Genomic DNA, 26,297 nt, shown 5'->3' with positions numbered 1-26,297 from the left:
GTTGCTCTATGTAACTCAATATTATAGTCAATGTAGCAGATCGCAGCTTGCATGAAAGAAGCCGCTGAACCGGCAACATTTCTGCCCAGCGAAGTATAAACAACCAATACGTCTTAAGTTTAATGAATGCCTACATTAACGCACCTAACCTTGGTCATTCGAGCGAATAAATCTTTCATCTTTTAGAGGTTAGGTTAGGTTAGGTGTTACTGCGGTGGCCTTCAGCTTTAATACTGAATGTAATACACTACACCATAGAGGCAGTGTAATTACCTAACGCAGTAAACTATTATATTTTGCAAACAAGTTTTATGTCTTTTGTCAGGGGTGTAGGTACCTACAGCCTGGCAAAAAAGAGTAGAAATTAAAAAGTGGCAACACTGTAATGTCGCCCCGTTCTCTTATATAAATTGATTTGAAAGGGACGACACTATAGTGTTGCCACTTTTTCATTTCTACTCTTTTTTGCTATTGGATACTGCCGGCCCGGTTTTGGCAGCACGTCCGACTCAGCTGGGTTTGCTCCAGCTGCCTATGGACTAAAACCCTCCGCCCTGTCCAGTGTTATGTTTCAGAAAACGCGGCACTATCGGTATACACGTTGCTTTCTGTCTAGAAATGTAAGTATGACTTATTTAAAATCAGCATCATCATCCTGCCCTATTCTCAACTTCATTTGGGGTCAGGCCTTCTTGTGCGTCTGCGCCAGGACAATCTGTCTGTCTGTCAAGTATGACTTATTTAAAATACTGCAATAAAATTAAAGGCAATTTAAAGTTCTACAGTCATTTTCAAAACAAGCGGATTAGACTACACGTCAAAAGTATCTAATGTCTCCTTTGTCTAATACTTACCTTAAAAAAAGAGATACGACTCTTTATGTAGAACAATAAAATTATGACGGATACTTTATAATACCTACTATTTCTATACTACCCATGACTAGCATGGTATCTGACGTAATGTGTACTATGACTTATTCTATTTTACCATAAGGTTATTGAGAATATATGGTCCATCCAAGAGGATTAAAAAACATATTTAGCAAATTTTGGTTTTAATGAACCAAATTGTGCGAATACAGACAGATAAGAAGCCCGTTAAGCCGAGGCGAAGGCTGAAAAGCGTTTTCTGCTAACATTAATTACAGTTGGATATACAAGAATTAAATCTAATTTAGTCAAACCTGTCTTATCTCTTCCGGGAGGAGGAGCAGATTGTAATAGATTTATCGGAATGCCTGTTGAAATTATTCAGGCGCACTAGGATCAAATTAACTAAAATATCGATTATTTCTATCTAGCCAAAATGTACCTACGACTAGTATTATAAATTTCACGAGTTTGATGGTGTAGGTTTCATGAAATATATGTTAGGTACAACCTAATCTAATAGCTAATAGCAACTCCAAAAAGTAGGTAAATACTCGACTAAATAACTGTTAATTATAATGTATCTTTATTTTTAAAGATAATAATGGAACCCATTGTCTTTGTTATGCACGTCATTTATACTTAAATAAATACTACCTTCAAAATAACAAAGAAGGGGAAAGTTAACAAAACTCGCTGATGTTTTGATTACATTTAAAACAGATACAGAGAAGTCACATTGTATTTTCCCGTTTGATTCTCTTTTGAAATTTCCGTCATTTAGATTTAGACCGCTGCTCGACTCGGGCCCTTTGTTTCTGTCTATTTATTTACGGGGTCCGTAATTAAATGACCCTTGTCACTGAATGGGTATACCCACAATTTAGGCGTACGAGTACAATATAACAAACCTGTGCTGGGTTTGCTACTGGCTGCTAACTAGCAAGGTCGAGGGTTATGAATGATATAAGAGTATGCTTGAACTGCGCTATACGATACTCAGATTGTTCAATAGCAATACACTGTACCTACGATTTTTTTCAGTTGTTAGAAACGAAAGTTAGTAAATTGAATTGATATGACAAATATTACGGAGCCATTTAGGCGTAGGTATGCCTAATGAATAAATGGAGGAAACATGATCTCAAATTCTTCAAAGTGTTAAAAAAATTCAAACTTGACACACATATGCATTTCGTCATTCAAGTCAAGCAATCGATGAACAGATTTCAAATCCATTTCTTATTCCGAATTGTCAAACTTTTTCTAGAATCCGCGGCAATAACTTGGATAGGTAATTTGAAAATGCAATAGAAAAAACAGATATTTTCAAAGTGTAAAAAGATACGGCTATAATCGAGAAGTTATGCAATACGGTGTCTGCGAGGCAGTCTCATTTTATCTTCCGTAATGGCTTGCTTAGGGGGATTAGGAAAGTTGGCTTCATTTCGTTTTCAGGTTTGTTCAGAAATATTCTAATGACTTTGATTTACTATGGCCGGTATACATAGTTCGTTCAAAAACGAACAAATAACATTCAGTTCGCTTTAGAATGTCTTTATTATGTGTTTTAAATATGTTCATTTAAGCTAACACGATTTACACTCATAATTTTAAAACTAATACGAGACATAGTTGCTCCAGCCACATTTAACAGACCGATTAACGTCAAATAACAGTAAAGTATGAAATTTCCCATGCAACAAAATTTAGCGAACGCTTTAACGGTGAGAGGCGGTTTGGTGCAACCGGCCCTTAATCGCGTATACTTACCCGGTTAAGTCCGGCCAAATATTAAACGTAAGTGTACGCGATTAAGTCCCGTAACATTAGTTTCAAAGTTATCTGTGTTTTTATTTAAGTATTAGATTATTACCATACTTAAATATCTAATTATAGCTATATTATTTTTAGTTTATTCTTTGCTCTGCAATCTGTAACATTATTATTTACATGGGCAGCCCAGGGCTCAGAACCGGTATTTTTATAAAACCCCGAAATAGACTAATATTTTGAATTATTTTATTATCGTAAAGAACGTAAGACATATATTTGGCTAAAGACTTTGTATTATAAGATTGTCCAATTAAAAATAAAATAATAAACCAAAGAACGAAACGAAAACGTGTATTCTCGTTAATTTCGACGTTTGGAAGAACGTTTCGCAACTATAGACTGTTGATAAAATGAGCGCCAACTTAAATATAACTTTTGAATTTTGAATAATTTTACGGTTTAGACTCACTTGTTTTTAGTCACTTTAGTTTAGACTCGCTTGTTTTCAATGTTAGTATGTCTCACAACAGTTTAAATTCGATAACTTTTGAACTTTAAACATGATAACAAATAATGAACATTTTTTATATTAAAGGAAAAAATTTAAAATATTTACGCTTCCGGCAAGACAAAAATAACCGGGATTTCCGGGAGCAAATAATGAAAATAAATATTAAATTTTAGATAGTAGATACATAAAGTCTCGGGAAAATTCAAATGGCAAAAAAAATAAAAACCCTAGCATAATCTGGATAAAAGTTATTTCATTACGCGAAATTGATTTTAAGCAATTCGTGAGCTAGGTTTCGTTTTATTTGAAAAGTTTCCTGATACGTTTTTCGGTAAACGTCAACGTTTAACCGCAAGTGACCCTTCTCATTATATAATAACAGCTTTTTATTTAAATCATTCGCTCATAATAAAATTCATAATATACTGTTTTGTTTCTATTTCACGTGTAAGCGTACACTCTAAAATGTTAAACAATTGTATTAATATACGGACATAATGCATAGGTACACTTAATTTGTAGGTACCAATCTTTAACTAAACTGTTGTTGATATTATATATTAGAAAATTTGGAATTACTTAGAACTATTTAATGTAAATTACATGATGTTAATTTAATCGCATATCTATTGACTTTGTATAGGTACTCGTATTTAATATAAATTTTCAGATGTGCTACGAGTGATAAGGTTATAACAGTCAATCGTCAGTTTTTTTAATAAAAATCAAATTCCACTTATAGAAAGGCAGCAAAATAATTAGAAAAAATAGTTGATAAATTTCCATTTCCGCTGCGGAAATAAGAAAGACATACCTCAAGCGCCGTCCGCTATTGTTTCTGAAAGCAAGCTTTGATGTGATTTCATTCTTTAGCAAGCCGAGTTATTTGTCTATTGGTACATCAATAATTGCCTTATTAGCCATTTTTATATCATTATTTATACCAGGATACACTGTATTTAAAGGTAAAAAAAAGTAAAACAGGTCTATTACCGGTAACTTAACTTTGACGTTCATTGATAATTCTGAATAATGTATTAATTAAGTACCTAGTTGTTTTACATCAACGATTTAGTACGAGGTCTTTATCATACGTATACACGTTTGGTTTTAGGAGTTCTCGATATTTTGGCACTGTTTCAGGCACTATCTTTATAAAAAGACTGACAGGCTGCGAAATTTCATTGTGTACAACCCACACACTATACAGATCTACCCCCTTACTAATTCGCATTTCACATTACGTTTAATGTCACGCGTGCGTTCTGTGGCCGAGGCAAAGAAGATTTGCAGTTTTAAAAATGTATAAGTCATGTGTGAATTACGCAATAATCACGATCATTAAAACTCCTGCAGCAAGAGACTAGTTTCCTTCCTAGCTAAATTTAGTTTTCATGTACCGTCGCCATCGCCATCAGAAATATCGGAGTGGCCAAGGTGCTCAAAAATATCAGAACACGCCTCTATGGTCAAGGCGTAAGAGTCCGTGTTCAGATATTTTTGCTATATCTGAAGGTGACTGTACAAAATTTATAAATAAATAAAAAATAAGATGATAAGGAGCGTGAGATAAATAATGAAATACTTGTAAAGAAGCCAGCTGTTGTCATTCCGCTTTGTCCCATTGTATGCGGCCACAGATCTGAGCTAGAACTTTCAATTAATGGTAATCCTTAATCCGATTAAAGGATTGAAGACGCGGTCTAACGTTATGTTCCTAGTGTACTTTTACTTTTGAAGTATATATTATGAGCAATTGTATGCCTTTCCCATCACGGATCAGTGGTGTTCCGGACATTTGGGAGGCGTGCGCGGAGCTAAAGCCAAAACGTAGAGACCATTTTGACACTTTAATGAAATGTAAGGGGTACACCGAGCGGATGCTGCTCCTGCCCGTGTCATCACTTACGGTTATAATAAAAGAACCTAAGATGGCAAGCTATGCAATTTTGGAGTTATCTAAGAACTAGCTGATGGATTTTTTTGGATGACGTAAATCGAGTACTTCCTGTGAAATTGAAATGTTCCTAATAAAACCTGCTATCTATTGCACCCCGAAAACTTCCAAAATGCGATAATAGGTTTCCAATAAAATTTAATGTTAAATTTTACGTTTCTACACTATACCTACTCATGGTCACAAAAAGGTTTAATTACTGAATTACAGCAATTAAACCTTTTACAATTATTAGCTAATGTAATTTCAAAATTAGTAGGTAATTAACTTTTTTGCGTTCCTCTAAATTTGCCTATTCTACAGACAAGACAATACAATACAATACAAATATTTTTTTTGCACACCTCATTACAGAAAACCATACAAAGATAACAGAAAAGAAGAGGTATATATTTAATAAATCAGAAATCTATCTTTAATAAATAAATAATATGTAGTTTCATTTCAACGCTACGATGGAATATACTAAAAGTATAAATAAACTCTAACCCTTCCTTTTACCTTCCACGTGGTCTGGTAATAAAATAATACTTACCCCTTTTATGTGATCACTTGATCAGTAATCTACGTAAGTCCGCACCCTCAGAGCATCGTTATAGGAATCCGTAATAGCATAAACACTACGGTAAGTTCTCTTGGTTACGACCACAATTCTAACGTAACGTTCTAATAAAATTTATAATTTATTGGATGCACGTAATATGCTTTCCCAGTTTTAAAGCTGCACGCTGCACTAAACCGTCATAATATGCGCGACAGAACTTGACAGCGCGCTTTCCAGCCAGACTGCACTGTATAATTTTACGTGGTCATGCATTATGAAGGTTTAATACTGAAGTTAATATTGAACTAGAGTTAGACCAAAAAAAGTCTGCATAGATTTTTAAGCACACGCAGTGGCAGTGTTATTTATACGTCATAATTTTCATAGAAGTTTGACGTTTTAAAATAACACCTGCATTGCGTGTGCTGTCAAAATCTCTGCAGACTTTTCTTGGTTAAACTCCATTTAAGGATATCTGGTTGGTTGTTGAAAAAAATGCATCTTTACGTCACAACGGTGGCAAATAACCGTATACTTACGTATACTAAACGGCTACTCTGTTATTATGCGCTTGCAAGCCCAAAATGTATACGTCGTAGTTATAAATAATATGGGGATTGACTACGATAATGTAAAAAAAGGTTGCAGTTAGAAGCCAGGTCAAAATTTTAATAATAATAGAACCGTAACAGGACTTGGCATCCGACCAAATTCTGTATTGTATTCATATTTCTAGCACAACTTCAGTACAAGCTTCTGCATTCATATATTTACAAAATATCCTCTCTTGGCAAGATACACAAAGGATTGTATTACGTTCCAATCAAATCCAAGTAGGTATGTATGTAACTTCAGCACCTGATGGATAGTTTTGTCATATAGGATACCTAAAATGCACTAAGCTCAAGTCAACGGCAAAAGTCTAATGTTGTTTGCATCATTTGTTGCCTGTTGAAGCTCAATTTGTTGCATCTAAATTTTAACCGCCGCCACAACAATACACAGCAATAATAGTAAATACATATTCAATATTAGCTATTTTTTTATGTAGGAAAATGCCTAGGTACAAATATATATTATATTATTGTACTTAAAATACATATAATCACAATCAGCCTAATGGTTGGGCTTCCAAATAGAAAATAGAATACGTAACACAACTTAACATATAAGCCACGATATGGTTAACATATTAGATTAACTTAGCTCTTGGAAACCTCCACAAGAAACCAATATCCGATACAATAGAATGAGTAATATACCGCGTGTGTGTGTTATAAATTAATGATTGATGATGGGAGCTCGGAGAGTTCTTGGGTACCCTACTTAATCGCTGTTGCAAGAAAAATAATATATGTATATCTGTGAGTAGGTACAGTCGGAAGCAGAATTGGTTAAGGTGAAGAGGTTCAAATGATTTGGACACAATAGTTAAGATAGAGCGTAAACATGTTATTATATATACCTGCCCCATTTTGCCCCAATTTTTTTTCTTTAACCCCAAATTAACTATTAAGATCTATGAACAATGATATGTACCGGAAGTCTGAAATCCAGAAATACGTAAAATATTCATAACGACAATTAGTTTTTTTTAACTATGAAAATGGATTATATCGCGTATAATGAATGTATCATACATCCCGACGTTTCGAACCCTTTGCCTTTACAGCGTTCGTGGTCAACGGGTAACTAACCGAAAACAAATAAGTTTTCTGTTTAGAATGAAAATGCTCCCAGAACAGGAAAAATAAAACATAAATTCTGATACAGTTCTTTGTCCATTCCCACGCCCCTTTTAATTTAATTTAAGCTTAACACATCAAAGGTTAAAGGGATTTCGCCTAAAGCCGACCTCACAATATGTTAAAATCAAGTCTAATATCTGAGTTCAAAATATCAATTCCTGGTCCCGGGCGGGATAAAGTATTCAATAGTGAAAGGATTTGCTTCCGGCTGAGTGCTTCCCAGCGCTGCCCGGAATCGAAAGGACTGACTTGGAAGAAATGAATATATTTTCCCATAATGCCCTATATTTTTATCACAAATCACAGATATTCAATGGGTCATTCCACAAAAATGAAGCGAATCACGGACATCACGGTTTCATTTCATTAAACAGATATTCAAGTATAATAGTCTGTCACTTGACAAAAATGTATGTCGGTTCAGAGCTTCTGTTACGGATGACAAAGCCCAAGAAATGAGCCTATCAGAGAAACAGTTAATTAACATTGATTAAAATATTCAGGAAGTGATAACATTAAATCAATAACAATAAGAACATCGTGCATACTTTAAAACGACCTTTTTGCTAATATATTCAGTCCTCACATATATGAAACAAAGTCGTTTTATTTCATTGTCACGCATGGGAGGAGTTTCATTAGGACCCATCACTGCCGCACTAAGCAAGCGTCGTATCTGCATTTGAAGCCATTCAATTGTTTACCTTATGTACTTGCAATAGAGTACACAATTGAGTTAATTTTCTGATGCAGTTACAAGTAGGTATGCACAGTGTGGAATATTGCGGGCTGCGACCGAAACAATAAGCTTTGTGTCGACGTCCCAGCGAGCCCGCGGAGCCAACGAGGCGTTCAGATAGATAACCAAGAGCGATACGCCAAAAATTAACATTTATCAATATTTTTGGTACTTTCTGTTTCCAGCATTAATTATATCATAACGAATATTATTTAATTAAATACAATTGTGTCATATACTAGGTATAGAAGCAAAGACAACTTCTTCTTCCTCGCGTTATCCCGACATTTGCCACGGCTCTTGGGAGCCTGGGGTCCGCTTGACAACTAATCCCATGATTTGACGTAAGCACTAGTTTTTACGAAAGCGACTGCCCTCTGACCTTCCAACCCAGAGGGGAAACTAGGCCTTATTGGGATTTGTCCGGTTTCCTCACGATGTTTTCCTTCACCGAAAAGCGACTGGCAAATATCAAATTATATTTTGTACATAAGTTCCGAAAAACTCATTGGTACGAGCCGGGGTTTGAACCCGCGACCTCCGGATTGAAAGTCGCACGCTCTTACCGCTAGGCCACCAGCGCTTATAGAAGCAAAGACAACAACATCCACAATAAAAAAAATTAAAAATAAAAACTGGATGTTGCTGACTTTGTTTCTACTAAAGTATATGACTCAATTATAACAAAATATGTGTATAAACCTACGTAGCTAATTTACCCCTAATAAAATATTTTCCAGCTACGTACCTACTTCCCAAACCAAAAAAAAGCGTACAAGCACTTTTATTTTATCAGTGATCATATCAAATGTATATCGTAGGTATAGGTTTGTTTAAAAAGCACTCCCGTTTTATCAAAAGTTGCAGTCAATAAACGTCGGCTCTTACTTCAATAACTTTTATTTGCAATCCGGTGGACTTAAAGTTAATAAACTGCCTATAATAAATAAAGTGCCACTTTCCGCGCTTATAGAGATCCTCTCTCTGAATAAACAATTGAAGAATCATTGAAAATTTCTCAGATATCTTTTAGATAATGTTTTTGTAGTATTGTAGTACGGGAAACCTGCCCGACTCGACAACTAGCGCCTATTTTGCGTGATATATTGTTATTTATTTTTATTAGTAGCAAAAACAGATGTATAGCAGACAGGTATCTAAAACCTCGTGATGATGATGATACGTAAGATATAGAGAACTCCTCATATCACGTTAGACCGGGCTGGGGCCGGGCCGGAGCTTCTGGCGCTTCGTTTTCTATGGAAAGCACCACGTGATCACCGATCAGCCGTCATAAAAAATGACATGTCTCCCTCCATCACTCATCAGTCACTGACATGGCTGCCTCGGCCCGGGCCCGGCCCGGTCGTGCGTGAGTCATCCTTAAGGAGAGAACCCGCTCTCGGCAGTGATCGAGCTTGACAACCTTCATTAGGTTGCTCTGAGATCTGGCTGAGTTGAGAAATAAGTAATACAAATCTATTTTACGTCTCTTATTGAATCCGGCCGCTGTAGCCTGTAGCAAATTACAGGGCGCGTTGCCTGATTGTATTTGAAGTGAAAACCGCATTTTCATTCCTAACTATAACAATATCGGATCAGACGAAACGAGTTTATCGCGAAACCAACCCTTCAGATTTGAGTATAAGGTTCATATTTCGAATTTTTTGTAATGCGAGGGATGAGATCGGAAAGAATGAACACATTTCTAGCTGTCGCCTTGATGAGTTCGTGGCATAACGCTGCTGCAGCGGATCCTGGTAATGATCCGTCACTTACCAAGGTAATTAAATTCACTTTATCTTAACCAAACGTAAATTCAATTTTGCAATTAGATATGCAGTTACGGTACTGATTTTGGAATAATCTGGAATAATGTATTTAATAAGGGTCGACTGATTATCCAAACTAGAATTTCAATTGTTTAGTACGATAATTTACTCTGATACGGATAACTTTCATTCCAAAATAACATAACGGATTAGTGCATAATTGACGTAGGTATCACTGATTAAAAAAATAATTAAACCTATTATTGTTTTTCAAAAGCAAACTACTAACAAAGTATTTGTATTTTAATCCAAAACGTAACATTTTACAAGCTTGTTTTTCCAATATGTAACAACTACAAATTTCTTTACAGTACATATGGTGCTACTTTTCCGCTTTAGGGCGGGATTAAGGGCAGTACGTGCTTATGTCAAAAAATGTAAAGGACCATATGTACTGTAAAACGTTGTACAATACACGTGCGTTCCTACTTTTCGCACTTGTATCGTAATGTACTATTTTTTAATTTCTGATTCAAAAGATATTAGATGGCACTTTTTTAGTGCAGGGGGGTTTACGAAGCGTTTTCAATTAGTTCTTCTGTTAGTTTAGCTCAAAACAACCACAGAACTTTCTAGGGTAGCTCGTCTCTTGAGAAACACCGAGGGGCGATTGATAATACCTCTATGATAATAGAAAACAGCTACCTGCCAAGTGCTGTCTCTTAAAACGGTGATGCAGTATATTTTTGGGGCTATAAATTGTTCCTCTAGCTATATTGACTAAGTGCATGACTCTGGCGCCATGTTATTTAACAGTTCATTTATATCAAATAGACATATAGTATACAATATACTCCTTTTTTTTGTAAAATACACCGGCTCCGAAGAATTGTAGTGAAGTGTTGTGTTTCAAGGGCGAGTAAGAAACTCTCGATGATAATTACAGCGTTTCCGATGAGGGAGATACCAGTAGGTAAGAATAAGTACGAAATAAATTATCTGTTAAAGAATTCCTCAATAAAATACAAGAGATAATAAGGATTTTATTAAATCATGATATTGGAAACATTTTAATTTAAATTCCATTGTATTTGAAAGAAATCTGAATACGTAGCTATATTTTCCTCTCCTTTATTACGAATTCGCAGAAAAGATCTTCATCGTAAACGTTAGAGCTGACGCCTCCGCATTCTTAATTTCTCGAATAAATTAAAACAAAATTCGAAACGACAGAGAAACGGTTAACCGCTTTTTTAAGTCGAAAGAAAAACAAAGAGGACGAGTCAAATTTCGTTGTTTCACCTTTAATTTTCCCAGCGTCGAAGTATCGAAAACAAGCCATATTTTATCGCTGACTATTAGCGCACCTGTCAAAGCAACACTGGGTAAATGTTTCCGCATAATATAATGAATGCAAATATTGTTATTCTAAGCACAGGCTGCTTTCGCAGCGGTTGTGTGCCAATATCAAGGGCTGCGACGTGTATGAGACAAAGTGCCATTGGAATTCAAATAAAAAAACAAGGCATTGACGTTTGGGTGTTTTGCGACTCGGATCGTTGAAGGACATTCCTAGACATTCAGATTTTCTTCATAATATGTCGATTTGATTTATAAACATTCTGCGTCCCTTTTCCACCACTTTGCTGAAAAGTGAAAAAACAATATAATATATAACGCCTAACGCAACTTAAAAAATGTAGGTAGGTAAAGAACTTTTTTGGGTTTCTTTTTTCGATGTTTTAGTAATTTCGCAGACGACCATTTATGCTTATTTCCTTAAATAACTAATAATACTAAAAATATTATAAAAAACATTGAGATGTTGATACGATACATTTTGTAAAGATTTTTGTTTATAATTAATTAGTTTCTTACACGTTCTTTTTTGGTTCATCTTCAACTTTAACATCAACTTCAACATTTGCTATCAACATTGCGATACAGCGAGGAAATGCCGCCAGCATCCTTGAACAGAAACAACTGTACCTAACCAAGGCGTATGTATAGGTAAGTGGATCTTTCTTCTCATCCTGAGCCTCTACCATCAGTTTTAACATTGACATAACGCTCACGTCTACGTAATTTACTTTCTGTACATCTCGCTTGCACTATTGCTCGCATATGCGAGTACGAGCGAGATGCATAGAAAGTAAGTTACGTAAACGTGAGCGTTATGTCAATGTCAAAACTGGTGGTAGCCGTACTTTACTTCAAAGAGCGTGTCATGTCCTGATGTCACGAACAATCATATTAATACTTATATATTTTATTTCTGAACCAGAGCTGCCAAAAGCTCACGAAATAACCTAATTTCTGTAGTAAAATGAAATAAAAGAGTCTCGCTTTAAATGAAAATTGAGTATGCCCAAAAAATAATACGAGTATAAGTTAAATTTCACCAGTGGCATGAGCTTTATCGAGCGGATGGGCGGAAACAGTAGGTAAGTGCAGGCTTTGTGAACTGGCTGTTTATATTCTCATTGATTTTGAGAGCACGTTCATCTCAACTTCTCGGGCAAACTAGTTTCATGTGACCTATAGGCTTTCGATTTTTTTATGTAGGTACTAGACAAAGTGAGAGCGTTTAAGGAAGTAAGTGTTCATCTCAATATGAAGTTATGTTTGTTTGATGTTTCCAATATCGATATCTATGCCATCATCATCACATTATATACCTCTCTGATGGGTCTACCTCTCTCCAGATGCATATAACATGTACACATACATTTTAAGCTAATTTAATGTTTTATATTTATTTAATAGTAATTTAAACTAGAATCATAATTCCCATTAATATATTGCTTATCATCATCACATTTCTCAAATGGCGAATGTTCTCTTTATACTTGAAGGTTCAAAACCTAATTCAACTAATGGGCCTTTGAAACTTCGCGGAGCCGAATGTGTGCTAGCATTGAAAGTCTCTAATGTTCAAAGGGCTCTAGTGATTTATTCTCTATCAACCACATTAAACTAGTCAAGATTCCCTTCAGGATACGGACACAAAGTCCCTTTTAAGTGAAGTGTAAACAAATACGGGAGACGTAGTTACACATTGAGTGTGGTTAGGGTTAAATGCAAGAAAATATATCTATTTTTAAATCGTCATGCGTGTGCCCATCAGTTAGGTGTATTCTTTAAACATCGGCGGTGATAAACTGGCGAACGGCTCGCTGATACTGTGGTAAGCTTACACCGCTGCCTATGGATGCTCGTAACTCCAATACCAACCAACTTACCAGAAACATAACAATAACACTACATATTCATAGAATAATTAACAGCTAGAAGAGTTATTATGCTGCCGAAAATTCTATGACTATATTAGCAGGGACCTACACTATTACCCTTTAGTTTTCAGTTCTCTTTCGCACAGCCATGGTATGATAGAGTTAATTATATATTTTAATAACGAAACTTTCGTGAGACACGGACATATTAAACAACGACACATGACGGAGTGAAACATGTCGAGCGTTTTTCGACTTAAAATACGTGACTAACCCGTTCTCAATACATTTAATATGTTCATTATGCAAGGTGTAATCGTTAACTGTAGCCAGGCGATAATTCCGTAAATATAACAGATATCAGAAAACTTCAAATTAATATCGAAAGTGCGTTACCCAATGAGTAAAATTACATTGATAACTTTTTTTAAATAAAAGCAGAAATATCCCAAACATTAACTTCAAACCCTCCCAAAACAGTTTATTATCGAAAATAATGAATCTCAAGCAGTTTTATCTCTTACGACACCGACGTTCTTCGAGGGGTGAGTCGTCGTACTAAATGTATGGGGGGGTTAGAAGTTAATGTTTGGGATATTTCTGCTTATATTTAAAAAAAGTTATTAATGTAATTTTACTCATTGGGTAACGTACTTTCGATATCAATTGGAAGTTTTCGGATATCTGTTATATTTACGCAATTATCGCCTGGCTACACTTAACGATTACACCCTGTATATCTTTACAAGCCAAGGTTCCAAAAATATATTTACCTACTCGACCTTATTGTCAATGTCTTAGAGTGTGTGGGTAAAATATGTTTGGAACTCAACTGTACCAAGGAGGTTTGAAATCACGACCTTCCCTTCTTTGTATCAATTTAAGGCGCTCTTATACTCGAGTTTTACGTTTTCAAGGGGGTGAAGCAGACGCGTGGTAGAACGGGCAGGCGGGCGCCCCGCGCGGCGCACCGCACCATTCCCGCGCAGCACGTCTACGTCCTTATTCTGACGACATCGGTATTCTGAATTGTCAGTTCCGGGATTTTTTCCGGCAATTAATATTGAATAAGATTTATTAGCAAATTCGTATTTTGATGAGTACTTAATGAAATTAAAAATGGTAGGTAAGACGGTGAGTGTAAATAATTATTAATTATAAACAATATATGAGTGTATACCGCGACAAACTGAGAATCTAATCAAATGATGCCAAATTATTATGAGACAAAAACTAGTACTTACTAATAGACCTTAAAAATGTAATAGAGTTAGACCAAGAAAAGTCTGCAATGTGCAAGTGCAAGTGTTATTTTAAAGGTCAAACTTCTATGAAATTATCAATAACACTTGCACTGCCTATGCTATCAAAATCGTTGCAGACTTGGTCTAAAGGGGCCCACTGATTAACAGTCCGCCGGACGGTATCGGCCTGTCAGTTGTTCGGAACTGTGAAAAATTTGTTCTAACTGACAGGCCGATACCGTCCGGCGGACTGTTAATCAGTGGGCCCCTTAACTTTAGCAGTCAATTTCGGGCAAGTAAGTCCTCGAGCTTAGCGGGTGTGCTGAGGGTGTAGGGGGGAGGGGGGGTAAAGGTACCTTTGTAATGCTATTCGTACAGATATTCGAGATATGAGCAAAAATTGAAAAAAAGGTATCTTCAACCCCCGCTATACCCTCCACACACCCCCTACCCTCGAGGACTTTTAGTAAGTATGTCTATCTGGACATCAAAAGGTAACTAACTATACCAATTTTCAAAACTACACGAATTATGTCCGCTAATTTTTAAAATTTTCTTGAGCTACAAATAAATTATATTTTCAACAAAACAGAAATGTTACTTGTCTTGTATTCCTTTATTAGCCTTATTTTATATATTAGGACTATATCACAAAATCAATCAACATTTGGCATAATGTGCCTCATCCCTGTAGTTGCAGCTAGGCGTCCATAGGCTAGGGTAAATGCGGGTCGTATGATTGCTTGCCACCAGTGTGGTATAAAAACAACTGTATAAAAAAATGGCTATAAAGCATATTTTGGAACAAAGTTCCATATCGCACGGTACGGACTTGGCGGATGGAGGCTAGGCGAAAAAAAGTATAAGAGTTTTCCGTCACGAGTTTCCGTCACGACTCTTTCTTAACTTCGTTTCAAAGTTTCAACCGATTGTCCCATGACACTCTCGCATTTTTTTATTACGATAAAAGTTTTGAGTGATCAATTATACTTACACTTATTTTCCTTAGGATGTAAATAGGTACCTAATCCAATTAAACACAAAACCATTATAGCCATTTTTGGACCACTTCCACAAAAACGCATGTAGGTATCTCGGAAACTAAAAGTGTTGAAATGGTTACCACCATACACTAAACACTCCCACATGTTTGAATCTTGTATATCTATGTTTAAAAATTATTCAATTAATTGATTAATTTAATAGCCTTTTAAAATATGTGTACACAATTTATCAATCGTGACTGAATTCCGGATAGGTTAGATGGGTGTGTGCCTTTGCTGCTCAACTTGTTATAAAATGACAATATGACGGACGAATGTCTGAAATGTCACCGTATTTAAGAATTATTTTGCTTTTCTTCGTAAGTATGTTGAAAAACATTGTGTGCATAACATATTTGCATATTTATACTGTGATTACCCATTTTATGAAACGTCCGCTAACCTAGCACAGGTCCGACGCTGACAGTGGTCACGGGCGTACTGGCGTGAGGAATGGGCGCAAGGTATTGCCGCGTAGGGTGTAATTTAGTAGGCAAAATGTTGAATTCATAAAATGATGAATGAAAAAATTAACGTATCGATAAAAGGACAAGCAATAATGAAGATTTACTTAAAAGCTATCGACTGAAGTAAGTTTCATACACATTTTCGTCGTAGTACTTCTAACATAAGGAAATGAAGACAGTGTTAGGCATGTTTTCAACTTAAGATTCTATCGAGAAAATAATGAGCCGTCGTGTTTCTGACAAGCAATAACGTAGTTCAAGGACTGAAGTAATACATACTAGAAAATAATGCATGAAATCCTTGTAAAAGTCAGTAAATATGGTGATAAAAAAGCGCATTTTACTACACACCGCGCCTTAAGTGTATAGTAATATGTATCTAGCCTCGTAAGTCCCCGTGTACTTCTACAAGTACTTACCTGCAAATTAAATTAGAGTTTTGAGCTCATATAGAATTAAAACAGGGTTCCAAATTCAAAAGCGTCAAAATTGCCCTGGGTCTTACGAAGCTAGTCAATATTGTATAGAAGCTTTTTACTGTAGTATCGGCAAACTCCTTCCTCCTAAATCGTACATATTGTTTACATACGCACGGCGGCGTCTGTATGGCGTTGGCGTGCCTCTGCGCCGTGCTTTGCATTATTAAATGTAATAGTGGAATTCCAGAGCACAGTAATGCCCTCTTAAAGCAATTGGCGGTAACTAATTTTTAGACATTTCGAGATATTTGAGAAAACGTGAAAATTGATTTCGCGTCACCATAGAGTGAGTTAATTTTAACTGCGACAGAATTTTCATATAATCATGTGTCTTTTTTTATCATATATAGGGTTGTTATCATAAAAATATTATTTTTTTGTCGTTTATTTGAGATACCGCTATTACGCTACGTATTATTAGGTTTTATTTCTTAGTTGTCGCTGTTTCCCTTAGCGTCGGTATATAAAGCTCCCTACAAAAGTAAGTGTATATATTTTGGCTGCAAATGAATAAGAATTGCATACAAAAAACATATTGGTATATTGTAATAATATATTTAATAGTCAAAGATAGAAATTGTAACTTAAATTTAAAGAAAATAAATCATTTTCTATGTTTTTGATGACATGAAACTATGCGCTGGATACAGGTAATTCGTACCAAAATTTCATTCTATTGGATGGTATTATATTTTTCATTGATTTTATTATATTGCGCTTTTTTATTTTCGAATATACCAGCAGGCTTATCCTTTTTCTTTGGAGGTGGGAGCACTTTTGATTTTAATACAATACAATACAATACAATACTCTTTATTGCACACCTCACATACACGTAGTTTACAATAAATGAACAATAACATAAACAAAGACAATAAATAAATAAATTAATATCTCTATATCTTGCTTTAGTTTTTTGTGAAGTTTTAAACTTTCTCTGAGCAGTTTATTTTTCCTGGCCAACTCCATTAACATTTTTATTTTCCTGCTAGACATAGTATATCTGAAATATATTTTTTTTCAATAATTTGGCCCGAAAATCGCAACGTAAGAGTTACGTAAGGTCGTGTGCGTCTAAATAAAATATAATATACATATCTATTAAGGATGACTTAAACTAGACCGGGCCGGGGCCGGGGCGGAGCTTCCGGCGCTTCGTTTTGTATAAATAAATTAATACTGCGTAATTAGCACAAAAAACGAAATACTTATAGGTCGATATTAAGACATCCTTTAATTTTAATTTTTAACTTTATTTCAAATATCTGTTTTTGACGAAGAGTATTTCGTACTCATACCCATAACGAATAATATTAACCTATATAAAATATACGAAACTCACTAAACACCTAACATTCCGATTGTATTTATGTATTTGTGATCCATTGAAATTCAATCAAGTGCTAATTATAAAAAATGACTCTTACCTTAAATCTGTTCAATTAAGCTGGTCACTTTTAACTCTCTTTAATCTACTTTTTTAAGCATGAATGGTAATTTCAAAGAATTATGCAAATATTTCTCCTCGCTGTGTTAACAACAATTCGTAATGACAATGAGTTACTAGATAGGTAGGTACTAATTGCACGAAGGACAGTAGGTATCTTGCATACAGAATACTTAGCGATTTGGCCGTAACTAAAGATACGGTCACTCGCCTTCTAATAGTTCGTCTTAAAAAATAGTTTTTTGTAGCAGTTTGGCAGTAATTGACTATATACTGCTATATACCTTAGGAATATTAGACTACTGCTAAATGGCTTCGAAAACTGTGGGAAAATTGAGATATGCAAAATATTCTTTGCGGTTTTTAGTCATGTTATAGATAAAATACGACTTTTTTGTTTCGTACACCTTATGCAGAATGTTTTAAGGTAGACGATGGTACGAGGGGTGTTCAAAATATTCTCGGTATGAGAATGAAAACAAACAAGTACGAAAAGTTTGATATTTTTATTTTTCAATATACTCCCCCCCTATGTTAATCCCCTTAAAAGATCGATCAATTTTTTTTTTTAATCCCTCATAAAAATATTTTTTATCTTTGGTGTAAAAATGCTCCTCCACTGCAGCCTTCAATGCTTCATCGTCAGAAAAAAAAATTCCACGCAGATCCTTTTTAAGATTGGGGAACAAAAAGAAGTCGCTGGGGGCTAAGTCCGGACTATACGGTGGGTGAGTAACAGTTTCAAACCCACATTCAACAATAGCTGCCTTGGCAATATGATCAGTATGGACGGGGGCGTTGTCACACAGAAGCAGAACACCTTTGGTTAACTTTCCTCGCCTCTTTTCTTTGATTGCATCCTTTAATTGACGTAGAATGTTAGCGTAGTACTGTCGTGTGATATTTACACCTTTTTCTTTATAATCGATTAGTAATATTCCTTCACAATCCCAAAATATCGTGGCCATGACCTTGCCAGCTGAAGGGACGACCTTGAACTTTTTGGGATGAGCTGAACCCTTAATGTGCCACTGCATGGACTCTTGTTTACTCTCTGGGTCATAATGATGAACCCAGGTTTCATCTCCAGTAACTATTCTTTGCAGCACCTCATTAGGATTTTCACCGCACAGGTCAATAACATCGGAACAACACGCTACACGCATGTCTTTTTGAAGCCGAGTCAGCATTCGCGGAACCCATCTTGCACTTACTTTTGACATATTAAGATGGTCATGGATAATATCATGTACGATACCAATAGAAAGATTGGTTACTTGAGCTATAGATTTTACCTTCACTCGACCATCTTCCAATATAAGTTTTTCCACTTTATCAATATTTTCTTGTGAAGTAGCTACTACAGGCCGACCAGGTCTAGGGTCATCTTCAATACTCTCCCATTCCACGTTTAAATTCGCTTGACCACTTTTGAATGGTAGATAGAGAAGGAGCAGACTCACGGTAAACACAATCCATTTCCTCTTTTATGGTTTTTTGATTTTTACCCTGTTTTGTCGAGAATCTTATGACGCATTGATGTTCTAATTTAGTTAACATTGTCAATTCGCACATGATGTTCATGTTTGTTCAGCAATTGCAGAAAAACAAAAGAACATCTCGGTTCCAATTATATTTTTTTTTAATGTCAATGAATAAACCTTAGCGGCCAGTAACGAAAGAAATTTAAGAAGAGGTTGTAAGATATCAATACCGAGAATATTTTGAACGCCCCTCGTATAACTAACTCAAAAATGCTTTTTTTTGAGATACCGCCAATTGCTTTAAGAGGGCAGAGTTGCTTTCAGCTGAATCTCTGTAAGTTATTATTTCTCTGTGTGTGATGAAATATGAAACTACTAAAACTACAAGATGGATGTCTCGAGACAAATAACATACTTATGTGATGTATCGTATACCTACGGGAAGCACCTGTGTTATTGCTAAAGAATAATTTTCGGATATTACTATGTTGTTTGTATATTCTATTGCTTACTTGGACCCAAATTGTACATAGTATACGAACCTACATTAAGGCTATATCCGGTAAATAATACATGGAAACTAAAGCTTCGAAGTATCTTAGGAGATTTACTAGGGTAAATTATGAGTAAGTAAATAGTTTTGTGTCGTTGGTTTCGAGCTACTTTTAAGTAAGAACAAAGACAACACACTTGTCATATACATATCTGAAATAAACGTACCTATGTGGCCAAAAACTCAAAACGTACTTTGCACTGTTCAGAAGCTCATGGTATACCTACCTAAATAAAATCATCCTTTTTTATGGACCTAGTGCACAATTTTACAGAATACAAGCTACGATATATCCGTCCAGTGTCCACCCATTGTAATTTAGTGGAACACTCGTCCTCTCAACTGGTTACGCGCCGGTTACATTTGCCAGTTAGCAACAATCAAACAATGCGCGAACGAGCACTTTCTAGACATATAGCATGGGTTTTCTGATGTTTTTACACCAAGGTTAAATTATAACACATATAGTTTTTTATGAATAAAATAATTTCTCCCGCATTTCTTAAAGATTTTTGCAAATAATTATACAATAACTTTCACCATATCAGTCATACATAAAAGTGCTGTTGCTAAAAACCGACCACTTATTTAAGCAGTAAAGTAATGCTATTCGTAATCATTACAGTATTATTCATTGCATCACTACTGGGTAGGTAATAATAAATAGGTTAACTTTCATAGACAGGAAAAGGTGTTCTACGTTACTATAATAATAAAGTTTTTATTCTTATAAGGCCCACTTGCACCTTCCCACTAACCCGGGGTTAAGCAGTTAAACCGTTAACTCAGTCTCAAATTGTACTGGTAACCATGGTAACTCCAGGTTTACCCGGTTAACCCCGAGTTAGTGCAATGGTGCAAGTGGGCCTAAGTCTGCCACATGTATAATTAAGTAGACTGGTGACTTGGACACGGCGCGGATAGTCCGCCGGTTCCTCTCTCTGCGGCCCTGACTACCCGGAAGCTTGGGTCTTGCCCCGCTGCTGGCAGCAGTGGCAGCACCCTAGGTTAGGTTTTTTATAATGTGTTTATATGTATTTTTTATTGATTTGTGTTTTTATATTTTACTTTTATATTCATATTATAAATCACCTAGCCTAAGAGTTGAAATAAATAAAGATATAATAGTAAGTAGACTAGAAGGATAGTATTTTCAGAATCTAATGCTTTAGTTTTAATACTGCGCTGTATTAAACTTACGGACAACCAAGCGAATTTTCAAACCTTCCTCTTAATCCCTGTCCGCAAAAAAATTGTAAATTCAAAGAAGTTTCGTCCTTCGATGTTATTGAATTATGTCCACTTTAACCTTTTACCCTTGAGGACATAATCAAATTCCTATCAGACTTTAAAATGCTAACTTATTTTACTTCGGCAGGCAAATTGGTAACTCCATAAATTCGATTCCAAATTGATAAAAACTGGCCTTTTAAAATTTGCTATTTTCGGTAAAAGTTATTAAGACATTCAACCCAATTTTCAATCTTTTAAAAAATATACTTTCTTAATGGAGCTCTATAATAGAATAATATATGTTTAAAATTTCAAGAACAGTTTTCCCTCAAAGAAAACATACAATTTCACATAAAATACTTTCAAAATTTGACAAAGCCCCGGTCTAACAACGTGTAGCCGTACCAAATCATGTTAATGCGGGTGCTTACATACATATTGCTTAATACATGTTACACACAACACGTAATTATGCTTGTTTGCCATAAATAGACTAGCAAACTACCTTTTTTCCTGTGGTTGACCTGCGGCGCAATTCGGGAAATGAATTAGAGATTCACTAGATATGAAATAGTAAAGATATGTGACGTTCCACGGCAAAATGGCGGCTGGCGCTTACGCTATTATTAACGCCGCTCCAGTATTCAGCCGGGGCAATGGTACGTTTTGCCGTGGAACGTCACATATCGTTACTATTTCATATCTAGTGAATCTCTAATTCATTTCCCGAATCGCGCCGCTGGAGAACTCAAACACACCAGTTACTTTTTATTCTCTAGTCTATATCGAGTGTCCAATGCTGGGCAAAGGCCGGCCTACGCCAGAGAAACTCACTTATATGTTTATAAAAAAAAATTAAGTCAAATATGTCCTCTTATTTTTTTTGTTGATCAGTTAACATATCTGATTCCACCATAAAACTCATAACTGATGCATTATTTATAGCAGAAAGGTATACAATCTCGTTTCAGTAGGCATAATAAATCATACTATATTAATCATTTTATACGAAGTCTTTTAATTACTTTATGCATCATTAGATTATTGTAATGTACATTAAATACATTACAATATATAGATTAGATATACCAAGTCTAGTATTCAATACAGATTTGGCAGTACCCTTCTTAAGGTAAGTACCACTAACCAGTAAACGTATAATTATAATATTATTTACAATATATGTATAAATAAACAATATCTCTAAAAAGCTAGTCTTATTTATTAAGGCACATACTAACATACTTTGAGAGCATAATATACAGGACGATTAACGTATTTTTTGACATTTTTGCCAAGTACAGGTTGAATTATTTACAATCCTAGTTACCTTTCAACATCACAATAAAATACAAAATTCCTAAGACCATTAATTACCTATTGCGTACTTAAATTAATAAAATTCATTGAATAATTATATGTAAAATAGGGGATTAAACGCGCATTCCTATTTTATTTACAAAAATGTACCTTGTGTAAAATGTTATCATCAATTGTAGTTACAATCTAACTTTAAGGTACGTCCCAAACTTTTTAAATTTCCTTTTCTTCTTCTGCCGTGCCTTATCCCTTTATTTGGGGTCGGTCCTCCTCGTTTTAAGGCGCCAAGACAGCCGATCTTGGGTTGTCTGCTTGTCCAGTTGAGCTCTTTCTAGATCTTCAGCAACGGTTGTCCACCACGTGGCGGGTGGACAACCGTTACAACACAACGGGTGGACAAACTTTTTAAATACCAATTTAAAAAAAATAAAAAATATGCGTTAGAATATACATTTACATACACTTCGCACTATAATATGTACAATGGCTTTAATTCCATTGACACATGTCACGCAATGGAGTAAGATCTTTTAAACGTAATTCGCTTACTTCTACAAAACTTCCGCTTAAATTTCTTTCTACTCGTAATCTCTTTAAATTTTTCACTTTGTGAAATCACGTCCACAAGTTGCGTCCACTTATCATCAGAATCATCCGGGGGTCTGTCATTTACTAAGATTATAGGTTTGATGAAACGATGACTTTCATCCGCTATGTTGCTCTTTTGGCTCACTTTGGAAGGGACCCTGGATAGATCCTTATGCACTGAGCCGTTAGGAGACTGTGGCCGAGGACTGTTCTTCCCACTAGAGTGTTCCTCCCTCTTTGCCTGTTCAGCAGCTAACGCTTCTTGTCTTTCTCTCAAATGGTTTGCGGTTATTGCTGCTTCCAAATCAAGGCGCTGGAACAGAAAAAATGAAAATTATGTAGATGTCTAACAGTTTTCTAAGATGATTCTAATAAGTAAAAGTCTAAAGCATATCTAAGCCTGAATGTTAATCAATCAGATCTTGTACTAAAGTACTTGGTCACCCCTCAGCAGAGCTTAGAAAAGGAAGATCTAAAAAAGTAGAAACAGTATATAATTGCTACTAAGATTCTGTCTTATCAATTTTAGAGTAGCTCTAAATCTATAAGTACATATTACACTTTTCATCTCTATAATAACATTAACCTATAATTTGAGTACAACCTCGGATTACACGATTCTGAGGAATCGTTATAGTATAGGTAGGTACGTAGAGTTTGCTGATAATTAATAGAAATGACGGTTCGTTAGCAGAATGGCAATAGAATTAGCATTTCTGATTACCATAATATAATATTGTGAAAATATAAAGGTAGGTACCCTATGAATAATAAAATTAATTATTAAATTTATAAGACAACTTGGGAGTTTATCCCAGCATAGATAACAAGACCAAATTCAGTAAGCTTTCTCAACATATTTTTGCTTGAATCTCGTGATAACTAAGTAAACTAACTTGAAAATTTACTGGCCACTAAATAAACCTTGTGGCCTTATCCGCCTATTAAGAACTCATTAATACATAACATTAATAATATTTTTTACCCCCATTGCAGACATTTTGAAATTATTGTCTATAAATAAAATCGGGTGATACCTCCCATACAACCATTTCCAGTCGCCGTTACGACGCGGTGTTGACACATCTTGTGTCGACACCGTCTGTTTCGGTCACAATTCCAGTCGCAGAGTCGTCGCCGTGTCGACACAGTTACCAGAAATGGGGAAGGGTCGACACATGACACAAAGTGACATAAAGTGTGGTCGCCGTGTGCACACATTGTTTCGGGTTTGCGACTACTTTATGCCAAAATCATTCGTTCATTCGTTCATTTTGTTCCTGTCAAATGGAAACTGTCAGATGGAAAAATACTTAAATAAAAATAAGTGACATTAATACGCCATCTCTAAAACGGATTACAAGACGTAATTATATATTGTTTGCATTTATATTACAATAGGACTTAAATTATTATGGGGAATTAAACTGCTCGAGTGATTTGATAAACTAAGTGTAATATAATCAACGCGCCACCCCATTGTTTTAGTTTAGCCGGAAATGAAATTGTTTACTTCTCAGTGACTGTGTTCATAACTATATTATTTGAAGCATTTTTAGTACTTCGATGCGTATACTATACTTAAATAACAGAAATAACGCTTTACATACTACGAAACTTGTTAATTATGATGTATAAATATGGTTTAAGGCTGAGAAATATTGCAGTCACAAAGTAGTTGCAATGTTTCGACTTTGTGTCGACTCTGTGTTGACACATGACACGCGCTGTCAAAAGTAATAACAAAGTTACTGGTATGTTACTGGATTTGCAAAATGGCTCCTTGTGTTGATTTGTTTTCAGATATTCTCAAAGTGTAAAAATGCCGTGGTCAGAGATGGGCATTAATCGATTAACTGTTTATTCGATTAATTAATGGAATAAAAAAAGTTAATTCTCAAATTTTAATCGCGATTAGTTTAGTCGACCTAACATAGATTGAAATTGAATTAATCTGAATATTAATCGATTAAATCTCGATTGAAAGTTGACAGTGGGCCATTTTTGTACGTAAAAATAATAGAAATGTCTTGCATGCAGATGGTAGCAAAACACTTTGTCATAAAAGTCGAGATAGGTGTCGATATATAGGTTTTAGGGAGTGCCCATTTCGAAAATAATGACCATTTTGGAATCCGAAATGGCGGCCATGCACTGTGTCATAAAAGTCGTCATGGATGTCGTTTTATACGTTTTAGGGGGCCCCAATTTTGAAAATGATGACCATTTTGGAATCCAAAATGGCGGCCATGCACTATGTCATAAAAGTCGTCATGGATGTCGTTTTATAGGTTTTAGGGGGCCCCGATTTAGAAAATGATGACCATTTTGAAATCCAAAATGGCGGCCATGCACTATGTCATAAAAGTCGTCATGGGTGTCGTTTTATAGGTTTTGGGGGGCGCAGATTTAGAAAATGATAACCATTTTGGATTCCAAAATGGCGGCCATGCACTATGTCATAAAAGTCGTCATGGGTGTCGTTTTATAGGTTTTAGGGGGCGCAGATTTCGAAAATGATGACCATTTTGGATTCCAAGATGGCGGCCATGCACTATGTCATAAAAGTCGTCATGTATGTCGTTTTATAGGTTTTAGGGGGCCGCGCTTTCGAAAATGATGACCATTTTGGAATCCAAAATGGCGGCCATGCACTATGTCATAAAAGTCGTCATGGGTGTCGTTTTATAGGTTTTGGGGGGCGCAGATTTCGAAAATGATAACATTTTCAATTTAAAAATGGCGGCAATGCACTATGTCATAAAAGTCGTCATGGATATCGTTTTATAGGTTTTAGGGGGCGCAGATTTCGAAAATGATGACTATTTTGGATTCCAAGATGGCGGCCATGCACTATGTCATAAAAGTCGTCGTGGATGTCGTTTTATAGGTTTTAGGGGGCGCAGATTTCGAAAATGATAACATTTTCAATTTCAAAATGGCGGCAATGCACTATGTCATAAAAGTCGTCATGGATATCGTTTTATAGGTTTTAGGGGGCGCAGATTTCGAAAATGATGACTATTTTGGATTCCACTTTTATGACAAAATACGTAGTCGCCATCTTGGATTATAAAATGATCATCGTTTTCGAATTCTGCACTCCCTAAAACCTATAAATCGACATCCGTGACGACGCAAGTTATCTTTATTTTCAGATCTAACAAATTGCTACAAAATACAAAGGACAAAAAAGAAGCGAGGAGGTAATGAAACAAGCAAAAATACAGATGATTCCTCGACGCAATTGGGTGATTCTTAAATTCCAGATTTTTTTTGTCATAAAA

General features: G+C 35.5%; 1 protein-coding gene across 1 annotated transcript in view; it reads right to left on the bottom strand.

The window, feature by feature from the left end:
• Positions 1-22,753: 22,753 nt before the first annotated feature.
• Positions 22,754-26,297, bottom strand: part of LOC134792895 (uncharacterized) — a 40,281-nt gene continuing 36,737 nt past the window's right edge. The window contains exon 3 of the mRNA XM_063764335.1: positions 22,754-23,323. Within this exon, the coding sequence (XP_063620405.1) occupies positions 22,931-23,323 (393 nt within the window). The 3' untranslated portion in view covers positions 22,754-22,930. The remainder of the gene's footprint in view (positions 23,324-26,297) is intronic.

The sequence above is a fragment of the Cydia splendana genome, chromosome 8, assembly GCF_910591565.1.
Source record: "Cydia splendana chromosome 8, ilCydSple1.2, whole genome shotgun sequence".
NCBI lineage: Eukaryota > Metazoa > Arthropoda > Insecta > Lepidoptera > Tortricidae > Cydia > Cydia splendana.
Note: the sequence above shows the minus strand (reverse complement) of the source record. Positions and strands in the feature narration are given on the sequence as shown.